Raw genomic sequence first — 27189 nt, forward strand, 5'->3', positions numbered from 1 at the left:
AGGAATAGGTCTATCCTTAGGAGGAATAATATGCTTATCCTTGGAAGGAGGGACAAAGTGATGCTTAGGAGGAAGAACTTTTCTATCCTTGGGAGGACGAATAGACTCATCCTTAAGAGAAGGAATAGATTCTTCCTTAGGAGAAAGAGTATCTCTATCCTTAGGAGGAAATAGAAGAATAGTCTTATCAATAAGAAGAGGCATATGATCATCAGGAGGAAGGTTAAGTGTTGGATTTCTAGGTTTTCTTAAAGATAAGATCATCTCATTCTTCTATTTTTGATAAGATTGAAAAAGAGAATCACTTCTAGGTTTAAGAGGTTGAAATTGTTCAGACCAAAAATAATCAAGACAAACATCTCTTTCCCTAATTGTGGGTTGGTATGTGCTATGATTAACAGTTATGATCTTGTCCTCAAGAGGGAATTTTAAGCATTTATGAATAGTAGTAAGGATCGCTTTCATGGAAGAGAGCCAAGGATGTCCCAACTTCACAAGAAATTGTTCCGATGTAGGGTTTATAGCAAAGTTAACATCTAATGCTTTAGTACCAACCTCAACGGGAAGAGAAATAGAACCAATGGCTGGACAAGAGAAACCATCAAAGATTTTAATCACCAAATCAGATTTCTCATATGTTGCTTGATGCAATTGTAAAGTATAAAGGAATTCTTCAGTTATCACATTAACCATACAGGCCGGATCAATAAGCACCCCTCGAGAGGGTATGCCTTTGATTCTCACGGTGATGTATAATGGGCCATCAGGTGCTTCAATAGTCTCACTAGGATCAAATGTAATGCATAAGTCCTTAGGAGGTTCATTTTTATCAATAAGGTTCACCACATTATTAGACTCAAGGCCAACATCACTAGGAGAGAAGGCAAAACGATCAATCTCAATCACATTAGTGGAATGGGAAGGTAAAGAATCTGTGAAATTTGAAGATTTCGATTAGGAGGAGCTACTGATTTATTTCCTTTATCATTCACACCAGCCACATATATGGTATTGTTATCAATCAAGTCTTGAATCTTACTTCTCAAAGAATAACACTTTTCAGTGTCATGACAGGGTTAACGATGATATTGGCAAAAAGCTTTGGCACCATAAGAAGGTGGCAAAGGCTTAGTTGTATCAATTGGTTTAATAGGGGGAAGTTTCAACAAATTCCTTTGTAACAACTGCGACATAATACTATACAAAGATTCATTAAGAGGAATGAATTCTTTTTTAAAGTATTTGGAGAAAGGAGGCACACCTGTTGTTGTGGCTGCTACTTGAGTGTTGTTCTTGTCATTGAATTTGATGAATCCCTTATTCGGTTTGAACTTCGCAAAAGGTTGTTAAGCACTTTCACTTTTATCATTCGAAGCCATTGAAGAGGATTGTTTCAATTGACTCACGGTAAGGTGATAATTGTGAAGTACCGCGCGCAACTGCGTAAAGTAAACTCAGAAAAGAGAAGTTTATCCCTAATATCTTTTTGCAAATTAGAAATGAAAATTCTTTGAACATCTTGATCGGGCACAAGAAAAGAAATTTGAGAATACAAATGCTTATATCTACCAATTAAAAAAGGTCACTTTTCTTTAACACCTTGCTTGCAATGCATCAAATCAGTCAAAATAATCTTAGGACCAATATTATTTTGAAATTGTTAAATAAAAGCATAAGACAATTGTTGAAAGGAAGTAATAGAATAAGCAGGTAAAGAACAATACCATTGCAAGGCTTTATCCCTTAGTGTTCTAGTAAACAATTTAGCCAACTATGTTTGGTCATGAGCAAAGTCACCACACAAAGATTGGAATATTTTAACATGAGTCAAGGGATCACCTTTTCCATCATAAAGCTCCAATTGAGGGACTTCTAGATGTTTAGGAGGGGCATCTCGGACAATGTCATTGGATAATGGACTCGCTACATCAAATGTGGGCAAACTATACTTAGATTGATTCATGGAGGCTATTTGTTGTTGCAAGGAAGACATTGTTTGGGCTAGACTATTGATGGTAGCTTCGGTACAAGGATTGAAATTTAACATGTTGGATTGAGGAGGGGTAACATTGTTGAATGAACGAGGTTGAGAATAACGAGGGATATTGTTATATGAAGGCAGGGGTTGAGAGTAAGGAGGTGGGACATTATGATAGGTAGGTAGGGAGAAGATTGGGTAACAGATGGAAGACTCATAGGAGGAGGTATGAAGAAATTATGATTAGAGGAGTTGCCCATCTTGGCTAACATTTGTAGGTATGACATTTTGTGTAGAGGTAGCCATGATGTTTGATGTAAAAGTGGGAACACTAGCCATAGGAGAAGTAAAAGGAATGGAATAATTAAATTGACTAGGAGGTATTGTATAACCAAGGACTTCAACACAACTCTTCATAGGCATAATATTAGTATCAACAATATGAGCAATACCACGTAACAAATCAACACCAAGTTTATCACTTTGAACCATTCTTTTCAATCCTTCAATCGATGGAAGTGTCTCACTTTTTGGGTATTGTTGACTCATTCATTGTTGAAAATTTTCAAATTGATTGTCAATCTTCTCCAATTGGTCAACATAAACCCTAGTTAGTGATTCATCCATATCATGAGAATTATGAAAAGAATGAGGATAAATGGGGACATTTGTAGAATTGGAAGAACCTCCAACATCCTCATGGAGCAAGTTATTCAAATTAGGCTCCATCTCCTTGGTATATTAAACCTTGGGAAGCCTTAATTCTACAACTTCTTCTCACGGGGATATTATAGGTTGGACTAATAGTAGTAAAACTCATGCACTAAGGGAGGGAAATTGAAATTTTGAAATTTGAAATCTGAAATTTGAAATTTGAATGCCGAATTGTGAAATTTGGAATCTAAATTTGAAACTTGCAAATGTTAAAGTAAATTAGATTTCTTAGTAGATAGAAATAGAGGCATCTTTTAATTTTATTGTCTCACAAATTATGCTCTCACTAACCTATTTATCTTGCAGGTTGCTTCAAGTATAAGGAGAAGATAGTAGGTCCACAAAATATGTTGATTTACCAAGTATTGATAATACTTCAAGTGTTGCTGATTATATCACAAATATTGTTGGGCGTTGAGAATGAGATTGATCTTCAAAGGCTTGCACTAATAGATTGTTGTGTAACCTTTCACCGATCTATCGTGGATTATATATACATGCGTGAATGGACATATCGATGGATAGACATGTCTCCACACGTGTGGAGACATGTCTCTCCACTGATATGTCCATTCATTAATCGTTGCAAACATCATACCGATTCATAATCGATAGTTTATAATCCATTAACAAAATCGATTCCCAATCGATATGTTAGATTGATGATAACACAAGCATCATTAAATCGATACACATTATCGATTATAATATAGATCAAGTAGTAAATCGATACACATTATCGATTATAATATAGATCAAGTAGTAAATCGATACACAATATCGACTGGGTTTAGATCATGCACGATACTCAATGCAAATCGATAAACACAGATTTATACCTAGAAGAACAATAGTAATGATGATCGATGTATGATCAGCCATTTGATCATTCAATCGAATCGATGCTTATTCATAACATGATTATATATTCCACATAGAATAAATCAATATAATGATTTATGATTTAATATCCATTTATAAATATGTATGTATGTATATTAATATATGTATAATAATAAACTCAATTATTATTATTATGTATATTGGTATACATATCTAACAAAATCATAAATAATTCTATTGATGTAATTATTATCCATGAATATATTTATCTGACCGAAGATAACATCATTAACAACATAATAATTGAATAATGCAAAATTTAAAATGAAGTTTCTATGTTTTGATCATACATCATAGCTCTAGCAGCTTCTACTATAGTTCTATTCTTTCTTTCCGCCACCCCATTTTGTTGGCGATTATAAGGTACAATAAACTCCCTCCTAATCCCAGCATTTGCACAAAACTCCTTAAAAATGTCTGAAGTATATTCCCCCCATTGTCTGTCCTTAATGTTTTGATTTTCGTCCCTAACATGTTTTCTACAAGGGCTTTGAATTCCTTAAACCTCATAAGGATTTCTTCGAACTCCTGACATTTAAGAAAATATATCCAAGTTTTCCTAGAGAAGTCATCTACAAATATTACATGGTACAAGAATCCTCCTATAGAGGTTACAGACATGGGTCCACATAAATCAGAATGAATTAGTTCTAATACATTTTTAGATTTGCTATCACTATTGTGGAAAGTTCCTTTTGTATTCTTTCCTAGGGAACAACCCTTGAATGCTCCTTCATGATTTTGATTTAGCTTAGGCAAACCAATCACCATTTTCTCTAAGGCAGGTAGAGCACAGAAATGGAGATGCCCTAATCTTTTGTGCCAAATATTGTTTGAATTTGAAGTTTCATGAATTAGGGCTTGAGTGGGTGTAGTGCATAGTTTGTAAAGACATCCATGTCTAACTCCTACAATATGAGCCTTCTTGATTGTGGAGTTCTTTGGCCATGCTAGAACTTTGCCTTCCATAAAGGTTATCCTATACCCTTTGTCTTAAAGTGCAGAAATGGAGACTAGATTTCTCTTTATCCCTGGAACAAATAATACTCCTATGAGCTGAAGAGATATGCCCGATTTCAGATTTATGGTACAAGTTCCAATCCCTTTAACTAGGTAGTTAGAATCATCCCCAATGGTTACTGCCTCATCAAAATTCTCCACTATAGTGTCTAGGTGTTCTCTGAATCCGGTGATATGACGCGAGGCTCCACTATCAATCACCCAGGTGTTGAGGCTGGTTGAGACTTGGCTTGATAAGGCTGAATAGAAGACAAACTTCTCAGGTTCATTCTCCATGCTAGCTTTTTCAACTTCAACAATGGAGGCTTGTTGTTTTGACCTATCCGGACACTTCATGGCATAATGTCCATACTTATCACATTTGAAACACTGCACTTGAGATATGTCCCTCCTCTTCTTGGAAGAGCCTTTTCTATTGGTGCCCTTGTCGTTCTTCCTCTTGAAGTTCCTCTTCTTCCCTTTCTTGAAGAGTGAGAGTTCAACACATGAATATCTTCATTGGTGGTATTTTAGTTAATCCCCCTGGCGATCAATTTGGATTCTTCTTGAATGCAATCCGTCTTCAACCGATCGAACTTGGGGAGCTTTGAACGTGCACTTATTCCTTGAATAAATGATTCCCATGATGTTGGGAGTCCATTTAGAGCCATCAACGTTAACTCCTTGTTGTCAATTAGATGACCAATTGTAGAAAGTTGGTCACTCAATTCAGTGATCCTCATAAAATACGATATGACAATTTCTCCCTTATTCATCTTCACATGATGGAGTTGTCTTTTCAACGTGAGAGCTCTACTGGTATTGTTTATTGCATACATGTCTTCAAGTGATTTGAACATGCGGTGTGCTATATCATACTTTGAAATAACTGGAACTATATGGTCTCTAACTGCATTCACGATCACTTTCATAGCTTTTCCATTGTTCTTGTTCCATTGAATTTTCTCAACATCATCATCTGGTTCAAGTATGTTTCCCTTCATAAATGAATCTAGTTCATTCTCCTTCAAGGTAAGCATAATCCTAATCTTTCATGATACAAAGTTTGACACTCCTTCAAGACGATCTTCGTATCTGACTCCGCTTGCCATTATGAAGAAAGGAATGTGATTTTTCCTAAGAGCAAAATGATAGTCTAGATAATCTACTATCTCAAATCTAATCGGATCTTCCTTGACCTTGCTTTGATACCATGTTAAAGTAGATTAGATTTCTTAGTAGATAGAAATAGAGGTATCTTTTAATTTTATTGTCTCACAAATTATGCTCTCACTAACCTATTTATCTTGCAGGTTGCTGCAAGTATAAGGAGAAGATAGTAGGTCCACAAAATATGTTGATTTGCCAAGTATTGATAATACTTCAAGTGTTGCTGATTATGTCACAAATATTGTTGGGCGTTGAGAATGAGATCGATCTTCAAAGGCTTGCACTAATAGATTGTTGTATAACCTTTCACCGATCTATCGTGGATTATATATACATGGGTGAGGAGACATATCGATGGATAGACATGTCTCCACACGTGTGGGGACATGTCTCTCCACCGATATGTCCATTCATTAATCGTTGCAAACATCATACCGATTCATAATTGGTAGTTTATAATCCATTAACAAAACCGATTCCCAATCGGCATGTTAGAGTGATGATAACACAAGCATCATTAAATTGATACACATTATCGATTATAATATAGATCAGGTAGTAAATCGATACACATTATCGATTATAGTAAAGATCAATGAAAGTAGTCGATACACAATATCGACTGGGTTTAGATCATGCACGATACTCAATGCAGATCGATAAACACAAATTTATACCTGGAAGAACAATAGTAATGATGATCGATGTATGATTAGCCATTTGATCATTCAATCGAATCGATGCTTATTCATAACATGATTATTTATTCCACATAGAATAAATCTATATAATGATTTATGATTTAATATCCATTTATAATTATGTATGTATGTATATTAATATATGTAATAATAATAAACTCAATTATTATTATTATGTATATTGGTATACATATATAACAAAATCATAAATCATTCTATTGATGTAATTATCACCCATGAATATAATCATAAATCATTCTATTGATGTAATTATCACCCATGAATATATTTATCTGACCAAAGCTATCATCATTAACAACACAATAATTGAATAATGCAAAATTTTAAAAAAATGATTACTCAATCAAATAAACAAATTGATTGAAAGAATAAAGAATAATAATGTAACCCCCTAGGAAATTTAAATTTAAAATTAGGGTTTTGCTAAAATAACCTCTTAATTTAAATTTAAAATTGTAAACAAGGAGATTTAAATTTAAAATTATCCAAAAGAATTTAAAATTTAAAATTAGGGCCTTGTGAAAATAACCTTTTAATTTTAAAATTAGATCTAAGGTTGCAATTTTGAATTTGAGGCAGCTCTAAGATGATAAATTCAAAATTTTAACAACCCACAAGCTTAATTTTTAAAAATTTGAAAAATTAGGGTATTTGAAATTAAACACTTAATTTTAAAAAATAAATTGGAATTTTGACTTGAAAGTAAAAATTTGAATTTTGAAATTGAAAAACACTCAGATCTGAAATAATTAATCCAAATTAAACATTTGACAAGCTTAATTTTGAATTTTAAAATTAGGGTTTTAGTGAAATTAACCTCTAAATTTTTAAAATTTTCAAGGAAATCAAACTTGTAAATGAAGACTTGAATTTTAATTTGTATACACTCAGATTTGAGAACATAAATCAGAATTAAAGGTGTGAGTCAAGTTCACCAAAATGTAATGGTGAAAAATTTAGGGTTTCCAGCATTAGATATATGAAAAGCACTAATTTTTGCTTGGGTTGACCATTACATTCAAAAGAGGGATAATCCAATAGATTCAATCAAGAATCGACAAAGATTAAGACCGAATACTAATTGGATTGATTTTGGGGGTCTCCTCTTTTGTGAGTTGAAATGCTGAATTAAAGTAAAGAGCTGAAAAATGAAGGTAAAACTGAGAAAACAGTGAGTTACAAATGCAGGATTTTCACATGCACCTAGATCTGAGCAAAATATGCAGATTCGAATCTGATCCTCCAAAAATGTCAGGAGTGGTGTGTCTGTCGCCCTGGTCCTAATTTTTCACACACCAAAGAGGGTTAATTCGTCTCTGCAAACAATGCTTATTCTAAGAAGTACAGCTTCGTACCTGTTTCTTACACAAAAAGAAAGGGAAATAGGTTGGGAATAGGGGCTTGCCTTAGGTCAAACCCCTTTTTTGGAATTAACCATGAAATTGAGATAAATATAATTGAAATTGTTGTAATGGAAGATTCTCCTTTTGAGGGAGGTGCTGAATAATGATTGAAAATCAAGTAATATGGCTCCTTGTGAAGTTTTGTTTGTCTGCACACGGAATTAGGGCTTGATGAAGACTTCAACAAAATAAGATGAAAAATGTCTACTTCAATGCTTGAATCTTGACTTTATTGTTGCTCCTAATCTTGGAGGAAGACTGATTAATGCTCAATTACTCTTGAATGCTTGATGGCTTGATTTCATGTGTAATTTCTTGTTAATGGATAGATGATTGATAGATGTCAAATGAGAGGGAAAAACCTCCTTTTATACTTGCCTGTCGGATAAATTGCAAATTTCCCAACATGAGCCAACATGGAGCAAGAAAACCCGCTCAAATTTGAAATAGGACCAATGGGGCCCAATTTAGGGGGGACCAAGGCATGGTGCCCTGGTTCTACTCCTTTCTAGGGCTAGGATAAGGTGCTATGTGCATAGGAAAAGTAAAAAATAATGCAATTTTTGAAGGACATGAGCACAATGAGGTCCTAATCAGGCCAAGGCCTGCAAACGCTAAGGTCGTTACCCAATGCAGTCAAAATTGTACAAGGGTGCAATTTTAGGACGCTACAACTACAAACATTATTCAAATTGACTGTAATCTAAAAGGATTGTAGAAAAAAAATAACACACCGACAACTTGGAGAAACTAGTAAATACACAGCCACAAGCAATTAAGAGAATATTTCTAATTCAAAAGAAAATTCTCTTCAACATTGTTTGTCTCTTTGTAATCTTCATGTTGAATGAAATCTTAATTGTCAATCTTGGTTAAGGGTAAACAAGATCAACATATGGTACCAAAGAGTTACAATTTGCCCCATAATGTTTTGAATAATTTTCGAGAGATCTATGGGCCAAAAGGAGCATTAGGGCATATAGTAAGAATTTTTAGTAGACTTTCAATTTTAGGAGTTGTATTAGAGAAAGGACAAAGCCATTGGGTACCAACTATGTTACCAAGTTCATGTGCACATAGGATCATCCCCAACTTGAACAAGTTGGTATGGATCCAAGCCCAAGTATACCCTGAACATGCCTAGGAACACCCTAACCACTCCAAGGACATCCCACATACATCTCAAAACATGAGACATACCTATGGTGTACTCAAAGCACCCTAGGCATGCCCAACATGTACCCAAGAAAAATGTGATTTTTTATTAAAACCGTTTTCAGCCTTCTTAAGCTCTAAAAATTTTCTAGCAATAAATGCTTGCAATTTTTTGTAATGTATAACCCTCCACTTGCCCTTGTTGATTGAGTGCATACCAAAGCACATTCGTTGACTATGTAAAGTCTTGTTGTGCATAGCTCCTCCCCATCAAGAAAAGAAAATATTTTCATGGCCATTGTCTCAAGGTGACTGTTGTGACGTTTTCACAGATCGCCCCATTGCAAATGGGGACCCCTACTTTTTTGCTTTCTAGCGTTAGTCGTCTAGCTTGGAAATAGTTTCTTTAGTTTCAGTGTCTTTAACCTCTTGCTAGTGAGAGATAAAGTGCCTTTGATTGACACGAAGTAATCAAGTCAGGTAGTCAAGCAACAATCAAGTCCCCCTCTATGTTGATGTATAGCTTCGGTCGGACTTCTCAAGGCCAACTCTGCCTTCAAATGTGTGAAGGGCCGAAACGGCCTTACACATTTAAAGTATCCGATTTATCATTTACGTCATTTATAATAAAAGACTTGTTGATAAATACACCGATCACATTGGAAGTCGTGACCATTGGCATAAGACGTGATTATGAAGAGTCAAGTTAATTATAATATAACCGATGTCTAATAAATGAGACGTGTTGGTTGAAGCCGACTTTTGATATAAGTCGTGTTGCTTGATCATGTTGAGATTGGGTATATAGATCGGTGCATTCCATCTCCTTTGGTAATTCAGATTAATCATCATGTAGATCGTATTCTTCATCTACAGCAGTTTGTGTTATACCTACAGCAGGTTGATACACATCTATAGCAGTTGTATGTTCACAGCAGTTGGATCATAGACAGCGAGTGGACTGCACTTCTAATACACAGCAGATTGTATACATTCCTCTCACCTTGTGAATGTTGAATAGAAGTGTTCAATATTGTAAAGACATATTGTAAATTGATAAAATACAATAAGAAATACCATTGCTGGGTTTTTCACCTTCAAGAGGAAGGTTTTCCCAGGATAAACTTTGTGTAGTTGTATTTGAATTATTTCTATATAATCTGATCATTAAAATTTAACACTCTGGACTAGTTTGGAGTCTTTGCAACTCTAAGTGCTCAAGTGATAGGTTAGAGTCATGTGTAGGTGGGAGTCGAGGTAGTCATTAGGTGATGCTTCACAATGCAACCTTCCAGGTCAAGACAAGGTGAGTCTTAAGTGCGATGAGCAGTCAAGCAGCCAGGTGGATTTCCTCAAAGTTAGAACTTAAAAGCAAGGAACGATCAAGGAGAGATTGGCAATCTAAAGTGCTTAGTAAAGATCAACCGAGGTCTAACAAATGATGAAAGAGGAAGAAAACACCAAGTTAACGGTTTAACCTTATAAACAAGTCAGTTTACAATTGGTGAAGACAGTGAACTGGTCAACTCAGAGTGGAAGTAGGGAATTCTTCCTTCACTATCTCATATGCATGCCTTAAGCATGAAGGCAGCAAGGTTGATGGAGGAAAAGAGGAAACATTGTTCATTCACATCTTTAACTTTGAAAATGAAGTGCACCATCATGATATTTGATCAAGCAAGGCTAAGTGTGATGAGGAATGAGGCGATAAAGGTGATGAACAACTTGGGGAAGTCAAAGGCGGTTCTTCCTTCACCCCTCCAAATCCTCGGACTTCCACTTCCACTTTCCCTTGCCCTCCCAAAAGTCCGACCTTCCTAGCAAAATTTCACCTCATGTTAAAATCCACGGCCAAAGATAGATCAAGGTAAAATCAGAAACACAAATCAAATCAGACATGAGATCAGATATCAGAACATCATTTCACCCCATTAGGAACGCATATCAGATTAGAAAGTTTGAAAAACACGTGAAGTTTGTCAATGGTCATAGGTGATTGATGCTTCCTGTTGATGTGTGTTTTATGCACATACGAACACAGAAAAAAATACCAAGGTATCTTATCCTCTCTTGAACAAAGTCTCTCAAATGCTATGCTTCGCGATCAAATGAGACAACTCCAAGGTTACGAAATGCCAAGTCTAGACTCGTGGATAAGCTCAATGGTTGATGTGAATTGTTGTTTTCACTTGGGGGCTTACACAATTGTTCGGATTTATCAATCTTATCATGGATTGGAATAGGTGTTGCCAATGACTTCAAATTTTGCAATATAGCTCTTGCTCTAATCTAACAAAGATTTTCAAATAAAATGCAAAAGCATGAGAGTTTAGAAATTCTAATCTAAAACCTAGAATGCAAGAAGCAATGAACAATTCAATGGAATCCTACTAGGCAAGGTCTCACCATCAATGAACAATTTGACACAAGCTAATGCAATCATCTAAGGTAAATTTTATAGATGTTCTAATTATCACCATCAACATCAATACCATCAAGGCAATGCATACTAATGGACATGCAATAATTGAAGTTAAGTTCAATTCCAAATTCCAGTTGACCACACAAGGCAATCCTACAATCAGCAAGAAAGCTAGTGGTATAGATCATTGTTGAAAAACTCTGCGATTTTTTAGCAAACTCGCGAGTACTCACGAGCCATATTCGGCCGCGAGTCACTCGCGGACGAGTTTTTCCTTAACTCGCATAGAGTATAACAGCAAAAAGTCGCTAAAAATCGCAGGGTTTTGGGCGAAAAATCGGCAGTAAAAACAAAACAAAAACGTTAACTCGCAAAACCTAAATTGCATTACTCATTTTGGACCCTTTCCCAGTCGCGACGAAGGTGATTTTACAATTGCATTTCTAAACCCTAAAATTTATATGCCTTTTTTAGCGATTTACGCTGCAACGGGAGACATTTTTTTTTACGCAGAAATACTGTAGAGATACCAGGTAGAAAATGGCTTGACGCAAGGCCATGTCTATATAGTATATTTGTGAACGTAAAAAATTGTTTCATGAATAAAATGATGCATTTGAATCGCGAATTAGAAAAGAGCTCAAAGGTAGACTCACAATGTATTTTAAATTTTATAATTAGGATGAATTTGTTTAAACGGTTGGTAGGATAAATTTATAAAATATATTTTTTTATGATTAAAAGTTTGCAATATATTACTATTACAACTATGTGGAATTTGTTTCACGATTATGATTTATTAAATTATATATTGACAATTATATAATATAATTACAAATTAAAAATAATATAAAATTTAAATATTACAAATTAAAAAGTTGTATATTTATATATTATAACATTTTTAAAATGTAAATATACTTATTTTTAATTAATTTATAACACATATTAAATTTTTAATATATATATATTGATTTTAATTATAATATATATATTTATGATTCTATATGTTTTCAAATGTTCGATAAAGTTGCCGAGTTATTGCCGAGTTTTTCCCCGAGTTTTTTTAAAAATTTGGGCTTGCCGAGTCCGAGTTTTTCAACTATGGTATAGATTAAATGGATTCCACACAAATGCATTCAATAACTCTTTCACTCAATCTAAGAAACTTGAAACAAATTCTAATCTAAATTCTACTCTAAATTTTGGAGGCAATGAGAACCACAAATGCATACAAAATCCAAACAAAACCACCACACTTCAATGATTTATATTCAAATCTACAACATATAGACAACAATTCTCAAATATCTCTCTCTTACAAATGAGAGGCAATGGGGTATATATAAAGTCTCAAATAGAATGAAGAGCCAAGATTCATTTCGAATCAAGGGCCAAGATCATGCCAAAACTTCCTTAAATTTGACCTAATTAGGGTTTACATCAAATAAGGAATCATCAAAAAGTGACCCAATTGAATGATGCCTAGTCATCAAGGAGGGAATCTTCTAGAAGATTTTGTCCTACATCCCTCTCTTCAACAACATATTCCAAGAATTTGGCCAAGACTGAATTGAGCTCCTCCATTGTAACGCTGGGTGAGGCTTCCTATTGTGCATCTATCACGTCCAATGCATCTAAGAAAGAATCAACTGCATTCTCCCAAACTGGCATAAGCTTTTGCAAATTGTTAATGTGAACCACTAGAGAAACCAAATCATCTATCTAACTCTTCTTCAAAGATTCCAACTGATTTAAGTATATGAACTTCATTTTTTCTCTTAATTCTTCTAAGTGTAAAGTGTTTGAAGCATGGACATCCATCCCCAACAACTCATCAATAGATGTAAGGATCTTAGATTGAATCTCTTGGATCAATCCTTCTATCTCTTCACAATCTTGTCTTGCCAAAGAACAATACCATCCCTGAAAATCATATACATCACCTGCATGCACAACTCCCTCTTGAATCAATGTGGGCATCGGGATTCTCTTCAACACCCTAAGACGAGGAATTGTCTTCTCCTACACTAGTTGGAAATCATCCCAAACTCCTTCCAAATACTGCATCCTAAATATGAGAATTGACGATTTGTCAAACGCTTAGACAAATTGAGCTAGGAAATCATCTGCTTGTTTTGCAACATCATCAATCCACTTTCCAACCTCCAAATGTATATTCCTCGCTACCTCATAATCAAAGGGAAATCCACGATCAATAGCAATAGGTGAGACAAAAGTAGGACCCTCACACCTCATCCCTTCAATGTATTCCTTAAGTCTCCTATTCTCAATTTTAAGCATATTCTTCTTCTCAATAGTCCTATCCAATCATGCCCTGATTGTCTGGACTGTATCATCAAGTTCCTGGAACTCTTACTTCTTTGTAGTAGGTTCAAGGTCAATCATAGCAATATGATAATCCATAGGAGTGGCCGCATCTCTGGTTACATCTCCTATCGGGACTACCACTTGTGCAATGCGCACACCTATTTCATCTCTAGCAACCTTAGAAATTATCTTAGCCTTCTTTTGTTCTTTTTCCTGTATCAACTCTGGCTAAGAAATTATTAATGTCCCAAATGGTGGACATTAACATCCCATCCCCAAGATTCATATCTTGATCAAGTCCCCTTAAATCCAAAATAACATCATCATCCATCTCTTTGTCCTTGGTTAAATCGACCACATTGTTGCCCAAGCTAATCTCCAACTGGACAATGGTAGATCCGGGCTGCTCTTCATCTTCATTTGGTGGTGCCGATTGTGCTGTAGCATGCAATTTTTGATTATTCTCTAGTAAGATTTTCGTATGGAAAATCTGTTATGACTCTCTATCCTACTCTAGCATATTATTCTCCTTCACTGATGAGGAACTTGGGGTGGATAAAGGAGTGTTAGACTTATGTTTTTTTTGCCTTGATTGTTGGCTAATAGTCTCCTTGCCTTTTGCTTGCGATTCTCCAGGCATACCCTTCCTTTTGTTGGGAGCATGATTCTCCCCATCTTCATGTATCCTTGCATCACTGATCATTCTTTCATCATCATTGAGGAAAGACTCCTCGTGTCTCATTTTTTCATAGGTAAAGGTGACATTCATTTCTCTTAGCTTATTGCCGTACTCATCCACCCATTCCCTAGAGTAATCATTTACTTCTCTCATAAGCACATTCAAATCCACCACCTTCGGCTACGTCCAACTAGGCAGCAGGATAGGCTTGTCCTTTTCATTCACATTGGATGAGTGTGATCACTATTATCAAGCACCCAATTTGGAATGGAGAAGAGTTCACACTTCCTCATGAAATCAACTGACATTCGAGACCACATCCTCTTCCTTACTGCGTGCTCATCCATGAGATTAGCCTAGTAATCCTCAATGTCAATCCTATGTATAAACCTTTCTCTCTTGATCTTCACAATATTCATGAATGGATCAAATCGATCCCTGCTCTTATCAGTCCCAAGGCGATAGAACTCAAGTTCCTCAATGACTAAACTTGTTGCAACTGCGGTGTGGCATACCTCCAAAGTCTTCCCAAGTACAATTGGGAGAGTTATCCTTGTTTTGTGCTTCTCCTTTTGGATGAAATCAAATTCCAAAAGTTGTCTCACTACCTCAAGTATGATCTAAATCCTTAAATTTGTAGGTGTGCGAAGGTAGGAAACTGGATATACCATGATCCATACTTCTCAATAAACCTTGTTGCCTCCTTGGACAACCGTTTGTGGATCCCGCCTTGCAGCAGCCTTGTGATGTACATGGTGAAAGCATCGTTCACCCTCCTATAGTGTTCAATTTTGTGCATATGAACTTGTGGATAACATTAATAAACTCTGTATTATCCTGGCCCATTCCTGACTTCACCCTTGCATATTAGTCCTTTGTACACAACAAATCTGGCAAGCAAGTACACAAGATAGGAAGTCATGCCAAATGTCCTTGTCTTTTCCACATTCCTCAATTGGAAGTCAAGGTTGTCACTTATAATCTTGGCCCAATTAATCATTGTTCCTCTTGAGATGTCCTGAATAAAATAGAACATCCAGTTTTCAAACAAAGCTCCTTGAGGTGTCCCCATCACTCTATTGAGTAGGAATACCATATCACTGTATTCATCTTTGAAGTCCGATGATAGAAGCCTCTTGGGTACCTTATGGTGGTGATGCCTTGGCTCAATGATCCACTCTTCGTTGAGAACTGTCATGCATGCATCCACCTTCTTCAAAAATTTAGCTTCATATTCATCCTTAATTTCTCTCCCATGTCCGCACTCCTGGGGATTCCAAACACTTCAACGATTACATCCTCGGCTAAGTATGCAAGCATTGTCCCTTTGGGTGACTTGATCATTCTAGTTATCGAATCATAGTGCTTTGCACACTCAATAACAAGTTCACTGCGTTGTACGGATGGGGGAAAGACAGCCGCCTAATATAATCCACTCTTCATGATGTTGGCCGAAAGGGTGGAGGGAAGATGATTCTTCAATCCAAACATCCTTTGCTGCATTTGCTCCATGTCCAGGAATTCCATGTTCATGTCCATGATCTTCTTCCATCAAAACAATAGCAACGATTCCAGATAGAAACCCTCTTGTACTATCCTCAATTGTTCCTTCATCGCAGAGATTCCCGCCTTATATATGGTACTTGTACGAAGCGCAAAGTCAATATCATGAAAAAATAACTTAAATAACTTGTTTTCAGAATTTATTAAGTTCTGATTTTTTATGATTTTGTCAAATTTAAGGTCCTAAAATCAGAAATTTCACTAATTTGCAATATAAATTCTGAGAATAAAACAAACTTCGATCAAATTGGGGTCTAAAACCCTCACAAAACCTAGAATTTCAGACTTATGTAAGGTCTGATCATAAAAAATAAGTCTGAAGACATGTGGGTATACTCAGAAAGTAATGGATTTAAAGCTCAAAATGTATACCACAAGTCTGAATACACTTAGGATAGGGTGTGTATAAGTCTGATTTTCTGATATAAGTCTGAATACACCCTTCTAAAGTCTAAAAATGGCTTCCAAAGTCTGAATACACCCTAGAAATCAGTGGCTGGAAGTGGTCAAAGCTATGTCGTATACTTGCACTTGAATTATTTCACCTCTCCAACTTCAAGAATTGCCACGCCTGGGCACAACTATGTGGCTGGAAATGTTAAATCAGTCTGAAGACAACTCTGAAAATGAAGTTTCAGACCTGCACCAGCAATGGTATCCACACAAAATGCCCCCGATTTCTTCGAAAAAAGTGTCCAAACAAAATCGCCCTTGTGTAATGATGGCTGGAGGTAATACTTCAGATCTGGAAATAAATATCTCAGTCCTGGACCAGCAATGGCATCCAAATGACAATGTCCAAACTCACCCAGCCATGGTGCTAAACTCAGATTTGAATGAAGGCGCAACCTTTACCAGTCATGGCGTCATAAAATGTCTCCCAAAATCACCCAAATGTGAAGTGCCCAACTGTATGCAAAATCGTGGCCTCTGCGATAATGGTGCCAAGGATATAAATCACCAAAAATGTGGCCCAAATGACCACACAAAATCGCTGCTACTCTCCTTCGATGGTGGCGCTAGGAATAGTTGGGCAAAATCGGCCCTTTTCAATCTGCAACTTCACCTCAACAATGGTGTCTAAATGACACTTAGGGCAAAAATCCCTCAACTGGAGTCTTCAATCTGCCCTTAATCACGTTTCAAACTGTTACGTCAGCATGCTTATAATATTATTTTAATGCTGGCTGGGCACACTCTTCAAGTTTTCACCTTGATATTTCACCACACAAGCAATGTGGGATAAAAATCTTGCTTTATAATGGCCTGGTGGAAAATCAATTTGCCTTGGGATCACACATTTATCATTAAATAATTACTAATCATTAAATAATTGTAATCAAGACAAAAAATCATTAAATTTGAGCCCACATGTCATTAAAAATCTTTCACTTGCATTAAAATTGGGCCTCTTAAGGAAAATCAATTCCTATTGGGACAAAAATTTGTATTGAATTCCATCATAGCTCGTCACAAATGACCACTGGGGAAAAACGTGGTCCATCAGTACACACAAAATCTCTTCATTTCACTTGCCTTGTCCAAAACATTCAACTTGGGGAAAAAAGACCCCTATCTGATCTGAACACATGAATTTCCTTCATTCATTCATTTAGCTCACAAATCTGGCCTTTGGGGAAAAACGACCCCTATCTAAACAATTATAGTTTATTCATTTGTTCATCTTGTCCACACATTTGATCCTTGGGAAAAATGACCCCTATCCAGGACACATATTGTAACACTTAGTCAATTTTTTAGGCCCTCTAGTGGAAAAACGTGGTCCATCAGGACACGTTGTGGGGAAAATCATGTCCCATCGAGACAATGTCCTTTTATGCCTTCATTTCATGTTTTCCATCAGGACACGTTGTGGGGAAAATCATGTCCCATCGAGACAATGTCCTTTTATGCCTTCATTTCATGTTTTCCATCAGGACAACTCATTTTTAGGCCTTAATTTCATATTTTCCATCAAGACAAAGGTGATTTCCGCACTGAAATGCCCTGACTTATTAAATTACATCGTTCTTCATCGAGACTTTCATCATTTTAACTAGGGGAAAATAAGGGTTCATCGGGACAATGTGCAAATTGACCAAATTTTACCTCCTAGGAGCAAGAAAATAACTCCTAAGGGGTCTCTAGACACTCTAGCACAAAAACTACCCTAATTTGCAACACTTAAACACATTTATTCACATTTAAAACCTGTTGCAAACCCTAGACTTAGACAAAATTTAGGATCGGCTTAACAATTTTCACATTTTTTGAAACATTTGATCCTATTCAAAATTTAAAACCCTAATTGCATCTTAGGCATGATCACTTCAAAACTGAGACTCGAGCATTGAAAGCTCAAAATTTGTTGCCTGACTGCCAAAACCTTAAACTAACACAACACGGAAAGTAGGAAAGAGAGGGTCCCCATTTGCAATGGGGCAATGTGTGAAAAGGTCACAACACTTCCCTTGTTTGTTTTGCAGACAACTAAGGAAGAAGGTAAGTGAGCAGGCTGCAAGCATCTCAAAGAACATTGCAACAAAGGAGGAAAGCTTCACCACTTGAGGGAGTGGTCAAGCTATCCAAGAAAGCGGATGGATGATTCATCAACAACATGCAAGAAAGGACTTAATGACATGGCAAGTCAAGGAAAGCACACCTCAACCTTTCCTTATGTCTCGTTAGGGAGAGGTATTGGGACCTGCCACCCCCTATGCATTCGAGTTAGATCCGACCCACCCAGCTTTTAGGAGCAAAGCCAAGGAGAAGAGAAATCATGGACATTGAACCGTAAGCCTCCATTTGAGTTGATAAGTCTTTAGATAGGGACGAACTATAATTTAATTGCTACTGAACGAACAAAGGCAATCGACCTACCTTTCACATCACCCAACAATAGCCCTTCCATCATCAGGGCGTTAATCCCTAGATAATAGACAGCCGGATATTTGGAGCGAGAATGGTTGTCTGCATTGGAGAGGGAATCGCCTTCGGCATGCATCCCCGGATCCAAGCAATTCGGTATCGATAACGTCAAGTTTTAATGCAAGGATGGAGGACTTCGGGCATTACAACACAAGATTGCAATCATCATGAGAGAAACTCCAATAATGTAAAGAATTGCTTTACAATGAGGGATTCCATAAAGACATCAAGACATTCAAAGACCAAGCATAAGAGATGAAGGTGCTGAAGGAAAAACTTTTACAACTATCTTGAATTTCCTCCAAGAGTACAAGAATCGTTGCTAGTACAAGAGGAAAGTAATCCAAGATGAAGGCTTCAAGTAAAGGAATTCAGGTCTAATGCAAGGTGAAAAGCATCATCAAGGAGGATGAAATTGTGCAAGTGTGATCGAGGAAGGATAGTTCCAAAAGAGTTAAACAAAGCCAAAAGATGATGCAATTTGGGAATTTCTCCCAAAATCATCTCATTCATCACAAGCTCGAAAGGTTGAGTCTCAAGAGATATTGGCCGAATCACAAACTCCACTTTGTGATGAGTTACAAGGAGTATGTTGAGGTGGCACTTAGTCATCATAAACCCAATCACATCATTCCAAGTCAGGGTGTCCAAATTCAATGCACTTGACTCATCCAACAAGGAGGATAACTACCACGTGGATGCACAAAGTTTGATGTACCTAACCTCATCATTCATTGGTCAACATTCAAGGATGAACATGTGTCCTAAAAATGTAATTTAAACATTGGTCAAGTATTAAATTTTATGTAATGGGTGTAACAAACCCTAATTAGGGTTTCTATATTTCAATCTTGGCCATCAATTTGGACTTGATCCTAGCCATTCATTTGTATTGAGAGCACTATATAAGGCTTGCTCTCCTCATTTAGAAAGGTTAATAGTTAATAGTTAACAGACAATAGTTGATAGCAGATAGCTAGAGTAGAGTAGGAGAAAAGGAGATCGTTGCCAAGACTTTGTTGCAAGAAGCATATTATTTTCATTGAAGATATGGTGAACTCCATGTGTTGATTCAACATTCTCATTTATGTAATGTCCCCATTTTTTGGAGTAAGAATAATTAATTAATTTAATTAGTTAAGTTGTCCGAATTATTGTTATTTTTTATTGGATAGCTTAATTAATTATTTTAATTAATAGTATTAAGTTAATTATTTATAAAGTTATCAAATAAAATTAAAATTAAAAGATGACTTTAAATTTAATTAATTTAATAAAGTGACCTAATTTAATATTATATCATAAAGTCACTTAAATGAAATAATATTAAATTAATATTATTTCTAGAAGCTTCTCGATGATGGATTCAAAAAGTATAAAAGGAGGTTTAGCTCAGCTTCTAATCAGCCAGGAATTGTTATTTTCTTTGTGGAGTTTGTGGAGACTAGGGTTTCTGCAAAATATTGTCTTTGGGAACGAAAAATCCCATTGATAGCATAACTGAGGGAGTGAAAGATCTCTCGAGGGGTTACATTGAGGAGGTGATAATTCAGTCATCTCATTTGTGTTACATTGGTGGCCAAGGGCCAATTTTACTTGGATTCATATTGGAGATATTGTTTGGCATCAAGCATCTTCAACAAGGTTGCCATTTTGGAATTGATTGCATTACTCTCACTGAGTTCTTATCTCAGTAATTATTCAGATTTATATCAGTTTTGGGGAAGCCACGATTTTGGCTCATTTGGCTCACACTCACATTGATATACTTAGGGAAGGCAAGGCGATGTTACTAGGATCTTTTCTGATGTGAATTTTGGAAGGTTTGGGGTATAATAACCAGGTCTGAGTTAAAATCGAACTACACCTCCATTACTACGATTTTACTCCTCACCGCTTGCTAGAACATCAAAACCAACATTGGATGATAGCACTATCATTGGGAATGATCAGCGATAAGGATTAGGGACTGGAAGGAGTCTTAATTGCTGGTAATTAATTGTTACAAATCTGCAGACCTGCAGCAGTCAGAACAGTCAGCCTTACCCACGATTTTTCTTATTCCACCTTGTTCAAGCATCAAAGCCATCATTTGTTTGTAGCGCTGTCTTTGGAGAAGGATTTCGACCATTTTTGGTGCCTAAGAAAGCTTGTAGAAGCGGTCATTATTTTCCCCCAGTCTGAAGCACATCTGAAACGGGCGATTTTGGGAAGGAGGCCATTTGGCATCATAGAGGTCTTCCTTTCAGTGGATTTTGCTTGCTTCTTCAATCTCAAGGCTAGGCGATTTATATCAGGTTCTTTTGGTATCAATATTTCCTTGTATTTCTCAGTTATATGCATATGTCCGTGGCTGCCATGTATCTTCAGACTTTCTGAGAAAATCTTTGATAAATTGCTAAGTGTTGGGAATTGGTTTGGTCATTGTAATGAACCCATTTGTCTCATAAATGAAGGAGAAATAAGGTTGCATATCATTTGTTCATTGTCTTATGGTTTCATGCCAACAGTTTGATGAAATTCCAATCAGCTGTAGGTGTGTGATTTTGTATTCAAATTCATGTGATTACATTGGAAACAAGTTGCACTATCATTCTAGTGGGTTATGCTATCATTAAGTAGTTATTTGCAAGTCACACTTTGATGAGCTTTATGGTTAATGCTTCCGAAACAAGTCTGAAAACTTAGCAACAGTCAAAACAGCATAACACGCAAGTTATACTGCGACCTAGAAACCGCATAACACGCAGGTTATACAGACTGAGAGTTAGAACAGCAGGTTGACAGCCTATTGTTTGACAATATTCCTTGCACATTCAATCTATCTACTGCAGGGGATATTACAATTTATTTTCATGTTGATTAGATGGATGGAAGCTATTGTGGATGATTAATGGTGAAATTCACATGTTCATACTACTTGTATTTTGTTGATTGCTAAATACTTTTCCTGGTCAACTGAACTCTTTACATAAGCTTAACTTCGATTGCTACTCACCCATTGATATGCATCCCATTGATGGTGTCTATGTTGTTGGTGGTGATTTGAACATGATAAGATTACCTTAGAAGATCGCACTAGCTTTGTGGAGTTGTTGTTTGCATGGCAAAGCAAAGTCTAGTAGAGTTTCACTAAGCGACAGTCTCTTACATTCTTAGGAGTAGTGTAGTTTCTCTAAACCCTCATCTTTTTATCTTTTTTTCAAATCAATTAGATCTCAAGTTCTAGCCGCATTCCAGCAAGAGTTCATGTAAAACGTAAGTCCCCCTTGCAATTCCAACAATATCACATCAAACATTGAGCTTATCCACGCGTCAAGACCTAACATTTGGAACCTTCGATTCACCTCAAGTGACCACTTAGTTCAGCATTTGAGAGGATTTTGTTCAAGAGAGGATGAGATACCTTGGTATTTTATTCTGCGTATGAAGTCCACAAAAAACATATCAACAATGACCCAAAATTGAAAATCTACACACGGGATTGTTTGGCTTAGGAGCAAAAAAGGTTTGCCTTTAAAAGCAATTTTGTCCAAAATGAGCAATTTTTGTATGAAAATAAGGGTTCTTGGGCCTTTTGGATGCAATAGTAGGGTCAGTTTGGCCTCAAAATGCCCTAGAAATGAGCAACATGTTGAATCTGACAAAAAAAAAACAAATCTTAAACCTTTGCAAATCTAGCCTTTGGTGTACAACTTGGACAAAACAAAAGGAAAATATAGCCTTTTTTGCTGCTCTAAACTCAATGGTGAGCCCAAAATTTCTCTAAGAAGCTCCAATAATGCACCCACAACTAGCAAGTTTGAAACAAAAACTTCTAGAATCTGCTATATTTAACATTTTTTTAATTTCTAGATTATCAAAGGATGCAAAAGAAGAGCATACTCATGTTCTTCAGAAGTTAACAGATCTGCACTCCTATATTTCATTAAGGCTAACCCACAACACACAACCATGCTCTAATACCATGTAAGACTTGGCTGTGAAGCCACCCAAGAATACAAATGAGTGAAAAGAAAGCATAAACAGCATTAACATAAAATTAGAAATGATAGAATACATTGTATTCTACTCAATAGGAATGCAAGCATACAAGCATGAGTGATTACAACGAAAGCAATATGTGAGTATATATATCATATAGCAACAGAGAAACTAAATACACAACCAATGTGGGATAGAGTGAAAAAATCCTAAAGTAAACTAAGTGTGAAAGGACCTAAGTGAAGAACCAACAAGGAAATAGAGTAGCTAGGAAATATATAGGATATACCAAACAAGAGACTAAAAACACAACCAATGTGAGATAAAGTGAAAAAATTTCTAAGTCAAACTAATTGTGAAAAGGACCTAAGTAGAGAACTAACTAGGAAATAGACTAGTTAGGAATTATACTCCATTGACCATTCAAACTAATACTTAGCCTAATCTCAGTTAGTCAACAGTGAGAACAAACATTGCTTAGTCATAAAACCATCGAGGTTCTTTTCCAAAATACATACACATTTGTCATCTTTAATGAAATAGGATATAATCATAAAGATAACAAATCATAGTAATCATAAATTCAAAACTAATGGGTTGCCATTGCTTAGATGGTGAAGCTCAGCCTAACTATGTATAGTCATTAATGAGATCAATGATCTCTTAGTCCTCAGGCTGTCAAGGTTCTATTTAGAAATATACGCACGTTGGCCATTTTCATCATCATTAGTAATATATGCAATGGGATGAAACAGAACACATAATATGTTAAACATCAAATTCAAAACAAATTGATAACACCAATACATAAGCATGATAGATTGTGTACCTTCAAACCCACAGCTTCTAGGGAATCAGTAACAAGCGCTGCTATTCTTTCATGTGGAATATTAGAATGTTCGTATCTACCAAGTCATGAATTCAAAATAATAAGTTGTTGCATAACAACAAATCCAAATAATACAATTTTGATAGCACAATTCTTATGTAAAGTCAGGAACCAGATTTGCATCCAAGTAGTCATGGCAGGATTGTTAATCCTTACAACATAAAGCCAACATTTTCACGAACTGTGAGGGAATCGAAGAGAGCTGCACTTTGAAATACCTGCATAAATACAAATTGCAAAACCTTACCATCAATATTTAAGATCTGAATCAGTACTTACAATGCATCAAACTACACATTCTTGGGTTCATTTTATGTTATGTAGTTCAAATAGTTGAAAAGCCTACTTTTGATCCATTTTCATCTATTGAGTATATGTAGATAAATTGCAGAAATTGGTACAACTGCGTGCAAGTCACAATCTGGGTATTTGCAGGAAATTAAAAATGAAAAAAAAGAAAATAATTCGAATACTTCAGTCTGTCACAAACCTATTGTAAGATGTGTCTATGATCTCTTGTTAATATCTTAGTTAAAATTTTGCCATCATCCAGCATATGGTTTTTCCATCCTGTTTTTACATTCTGCTACTTTTGAACTTTTTACCTTGATTGCCAACAATTTAGTAGCTGTCAAGGAAGAAGAAAGGCACATACCAAGCCAATCCGTAAACCTGACATTTCCTCATCGCTGATTAAACCATCTCGCTTTTTCCCACAAATATAGACGTCACCCTGTTCATCACAATAGAAGTTACTTGAATCACAGCAATATAATTCCTTAACAGAATTTAGTTATGAGAAACCAATGGAATGGGGAAAATTAACATCTGAAAAATATTCTGAAGACCTTATCTGGAGCAAGAAGGCCAGCCATGATTTTAAGTATAGTAGACTTTCCAGTACCAGATGGTCCAATTATACCAACAGCTTCTCCATATCTAATCTGCCCAACTCAACAGTAAACTTGTGAAAAAAATAAACTGCAGAAAAAGTCAAGAACAAAAAATTTACAAAAAATAAACTGATAGGAAAAGAATATGAAGAAGTAAAAATTACATGTAATGTCCCCTATTAAGAGGCTGCCAATTCCTAAAGAGCAACATACATTACTACTTATTATGCCAAATTAATTACATATTAAATAACTATGGTTGTTCATAGTACAACTGATATTGTCCTTATTCGAGCTCTAATCTTAATCCCTTCTAATTCTCAACCCTGGATGGGAATTTACTTGTCTAGGGAGCAATGACACCACCTCCATAATGAAGCCCAGATTTCAGGAACATCACATTCACCCTTGGGGCTCATCTATTTTTGGGATGGATTTACTCCGCCTCTCCCTAACAACACTGCGCATCTCCTTATGGGTGGAGCAATAGAAATGATTAAATAATTGGACTATAAATATGCTAACTTCTCATGTATTATGAATATATATATATATGTGTGTGTGTGTGTGTGTGTGTGTGTGTATATGATCATCATACATATTGCAGTCTATATTAATATTACTATTAAATTCTGCATAAGAACATTATCAGGCTTCATATATTAAGCACATCCCCATGCATACCACCAAGAACGAGGATGTTACGACTTGTAACTTAATAACAGTTCTGATCTGATCTGATTGATGGTGATGTCCTTGGGTGCTTTTGATTCCTTTCCTCTAGATCTCTCAATGTGGGGGAGAGGTCACACCTCTTCATCATGTATGCCCCTAAGCAAGAGACACATTCTTTCACCATTAGCACCCTTTGTAAGAGTGCAACTCTTCATTATTTCTGTCCTTTGAAAGGGACACAACCTTTTGTTAATGCATGATAGCCTCGGTAAGATAAATGATTGAATGAGAGATAAATGAAGTCTCTCATTCAAACATTTATTATCATGAGGGGGCACGATCAAGTGATGTCTTGATCGGCCATGTCCAAAAGACATGGCCGGTCAAGGCATCGCTTGACCGTACCGAGCCCACTACATATACCAAATGAAATGTGTGAGAATGGACATTGAAATAAAAATGCTCCTCCTCTCCTGCAACATAAAAGAAGACAATCAGATTTATACAACAATTCAGTGATAGATAATACATAGAACAAGATAAATTTTAATTCTGATCCACAAAATTAACATGGTATCAGAGCCAGGTTTCCTTCTATAAAGCCTAACCGCCTGAAGGAAGATCCGATTAAGATCAGATTGATATCTCCTTGAAAGTCTCGAATTTGGCCACATTGCAAGAACTTGTCATCTCAAACTTAAACTACAAGTGTCCCTTACTGAAGTCAGAAATTCAGACATATGTTCAGAAAAATATGTTCTCTAGAAGAAACTCAAGATACCTTGTGATTGAGAGGGAGCTTACTAATCAAGATTGAGCACTTCTGAGGTAAAAATAGTAAATATTGATTATTATTATTAATACTAATAATTATTTTATGGGCCCTGTGTAAATCATAAGGAAGTGATGACTTCCAAATGATTTCCACTTGTATTTTTGAGGTTATTGAAAGGTGACGATCTTACAATAACTCAAGATTGTGGATAGAATCAAGTCCTAATTATTTACTTTTGGTGCCAACATTCTTCTGACACAAATGTTGTATTTTTTCATCGGAATATGTAAAAAGTTAACCACAAACCACATACCCTGCAGCTGTGAAGATTGTGATCCTCAGTATGTTGTGTTGCTGCATTGGATCAAACCCTATTGCAATGCTCAACTGGACATGAGTAGGCTACACCTTCTCAACTAACACTAGGTAGGAGCCCACAACTCATATGGTGAGCACATCTCAGGTTCTCTCATGTGCTCCACCTCAACTGAACACTTGTCATGCTCAAGCCTTCATCAAAACAACTATATTACAAGCACATTTTGACTCTCATACGTGACATCTACACTCATCATGCATCATGCTCAAGCCTCCACCTCAAGAATAATTGAAAAATGACAAACATTGTAGTCATGCTCTAATGATTCTACCAACACAAATTAAGCACCAAGAGTAGAAACCAGAATCAACAACTTCTGTCAAATCTAAAAATTATCAGAATCAAAACCTTCTCAAAAATCTGTGGATGCCTGTATGGTATCTGTGCCATCCCATTGGCTTACATGGGTAACTGACCACTATGACAAACGAGTATGTAGGCTCATACGTTGTATATGTAGTGCTTCCAACCCCCTATAGACTTGCCGCATCAAAAACTGTCATGTGGACAACATACTACCCACTTTTGAATGGAGCCAAATATCAATTTGACATTGATTTCAATCTGCAAACTTTTAATTGTGTGCTATGAAGGCAAGTCAAACAAAGCAATAAAAAAACCACCGTC

General features: G+C 36.1%; 1 protein-coding gene across 1 annotated transcript in view; it reads right to left on the reverse strand.

Annotated features, from left to right (window-relative positions):
- LOC131044115 (protein TRIGALACTOSYLDIACYLGLYCEROL 3, chloroplastic) overlaps positions 1-27189 on the reverse strand; it is a 152195-nt gene that overhangs the window by 75690 nt on the left and 49316 nt on the right. The window contains exons 3-6 of the mRNA XM_057977367.2: positions 24689-24784; positions 24496-24573; positions 23997-24058; positions 23781-23856 (exon numbers count right to left, since the gene is read on the reverse strand). Of these exons, the coding sequence (XP_057833350.1) occupies positions 23781-23856; positions 23997-24058; positions 24496-24573; positions 24689-24784 (312 nt within the window). The remainder of the gene's footprint in view (positions 1-23780; positions 23857-23996; positions 24059-24495; positions 24574-24688; positions 24785-27189) is intronic.

The sequence above is a fragment of the Cryptomeria japonica genome, chromosome 4 (genome assembly GCF_030272615.1).
Source record: "Cryptomeria japonica chromosome 4, Sugi_1.0, whole genome shotgun sequence".
Lineage (NCBI taxonomy): Eukaryota > Viridiplantae > Streptophyta > Pinopsida > Cupressales > Cupressaceae > Cryptomeria > Cryptomeria japonica.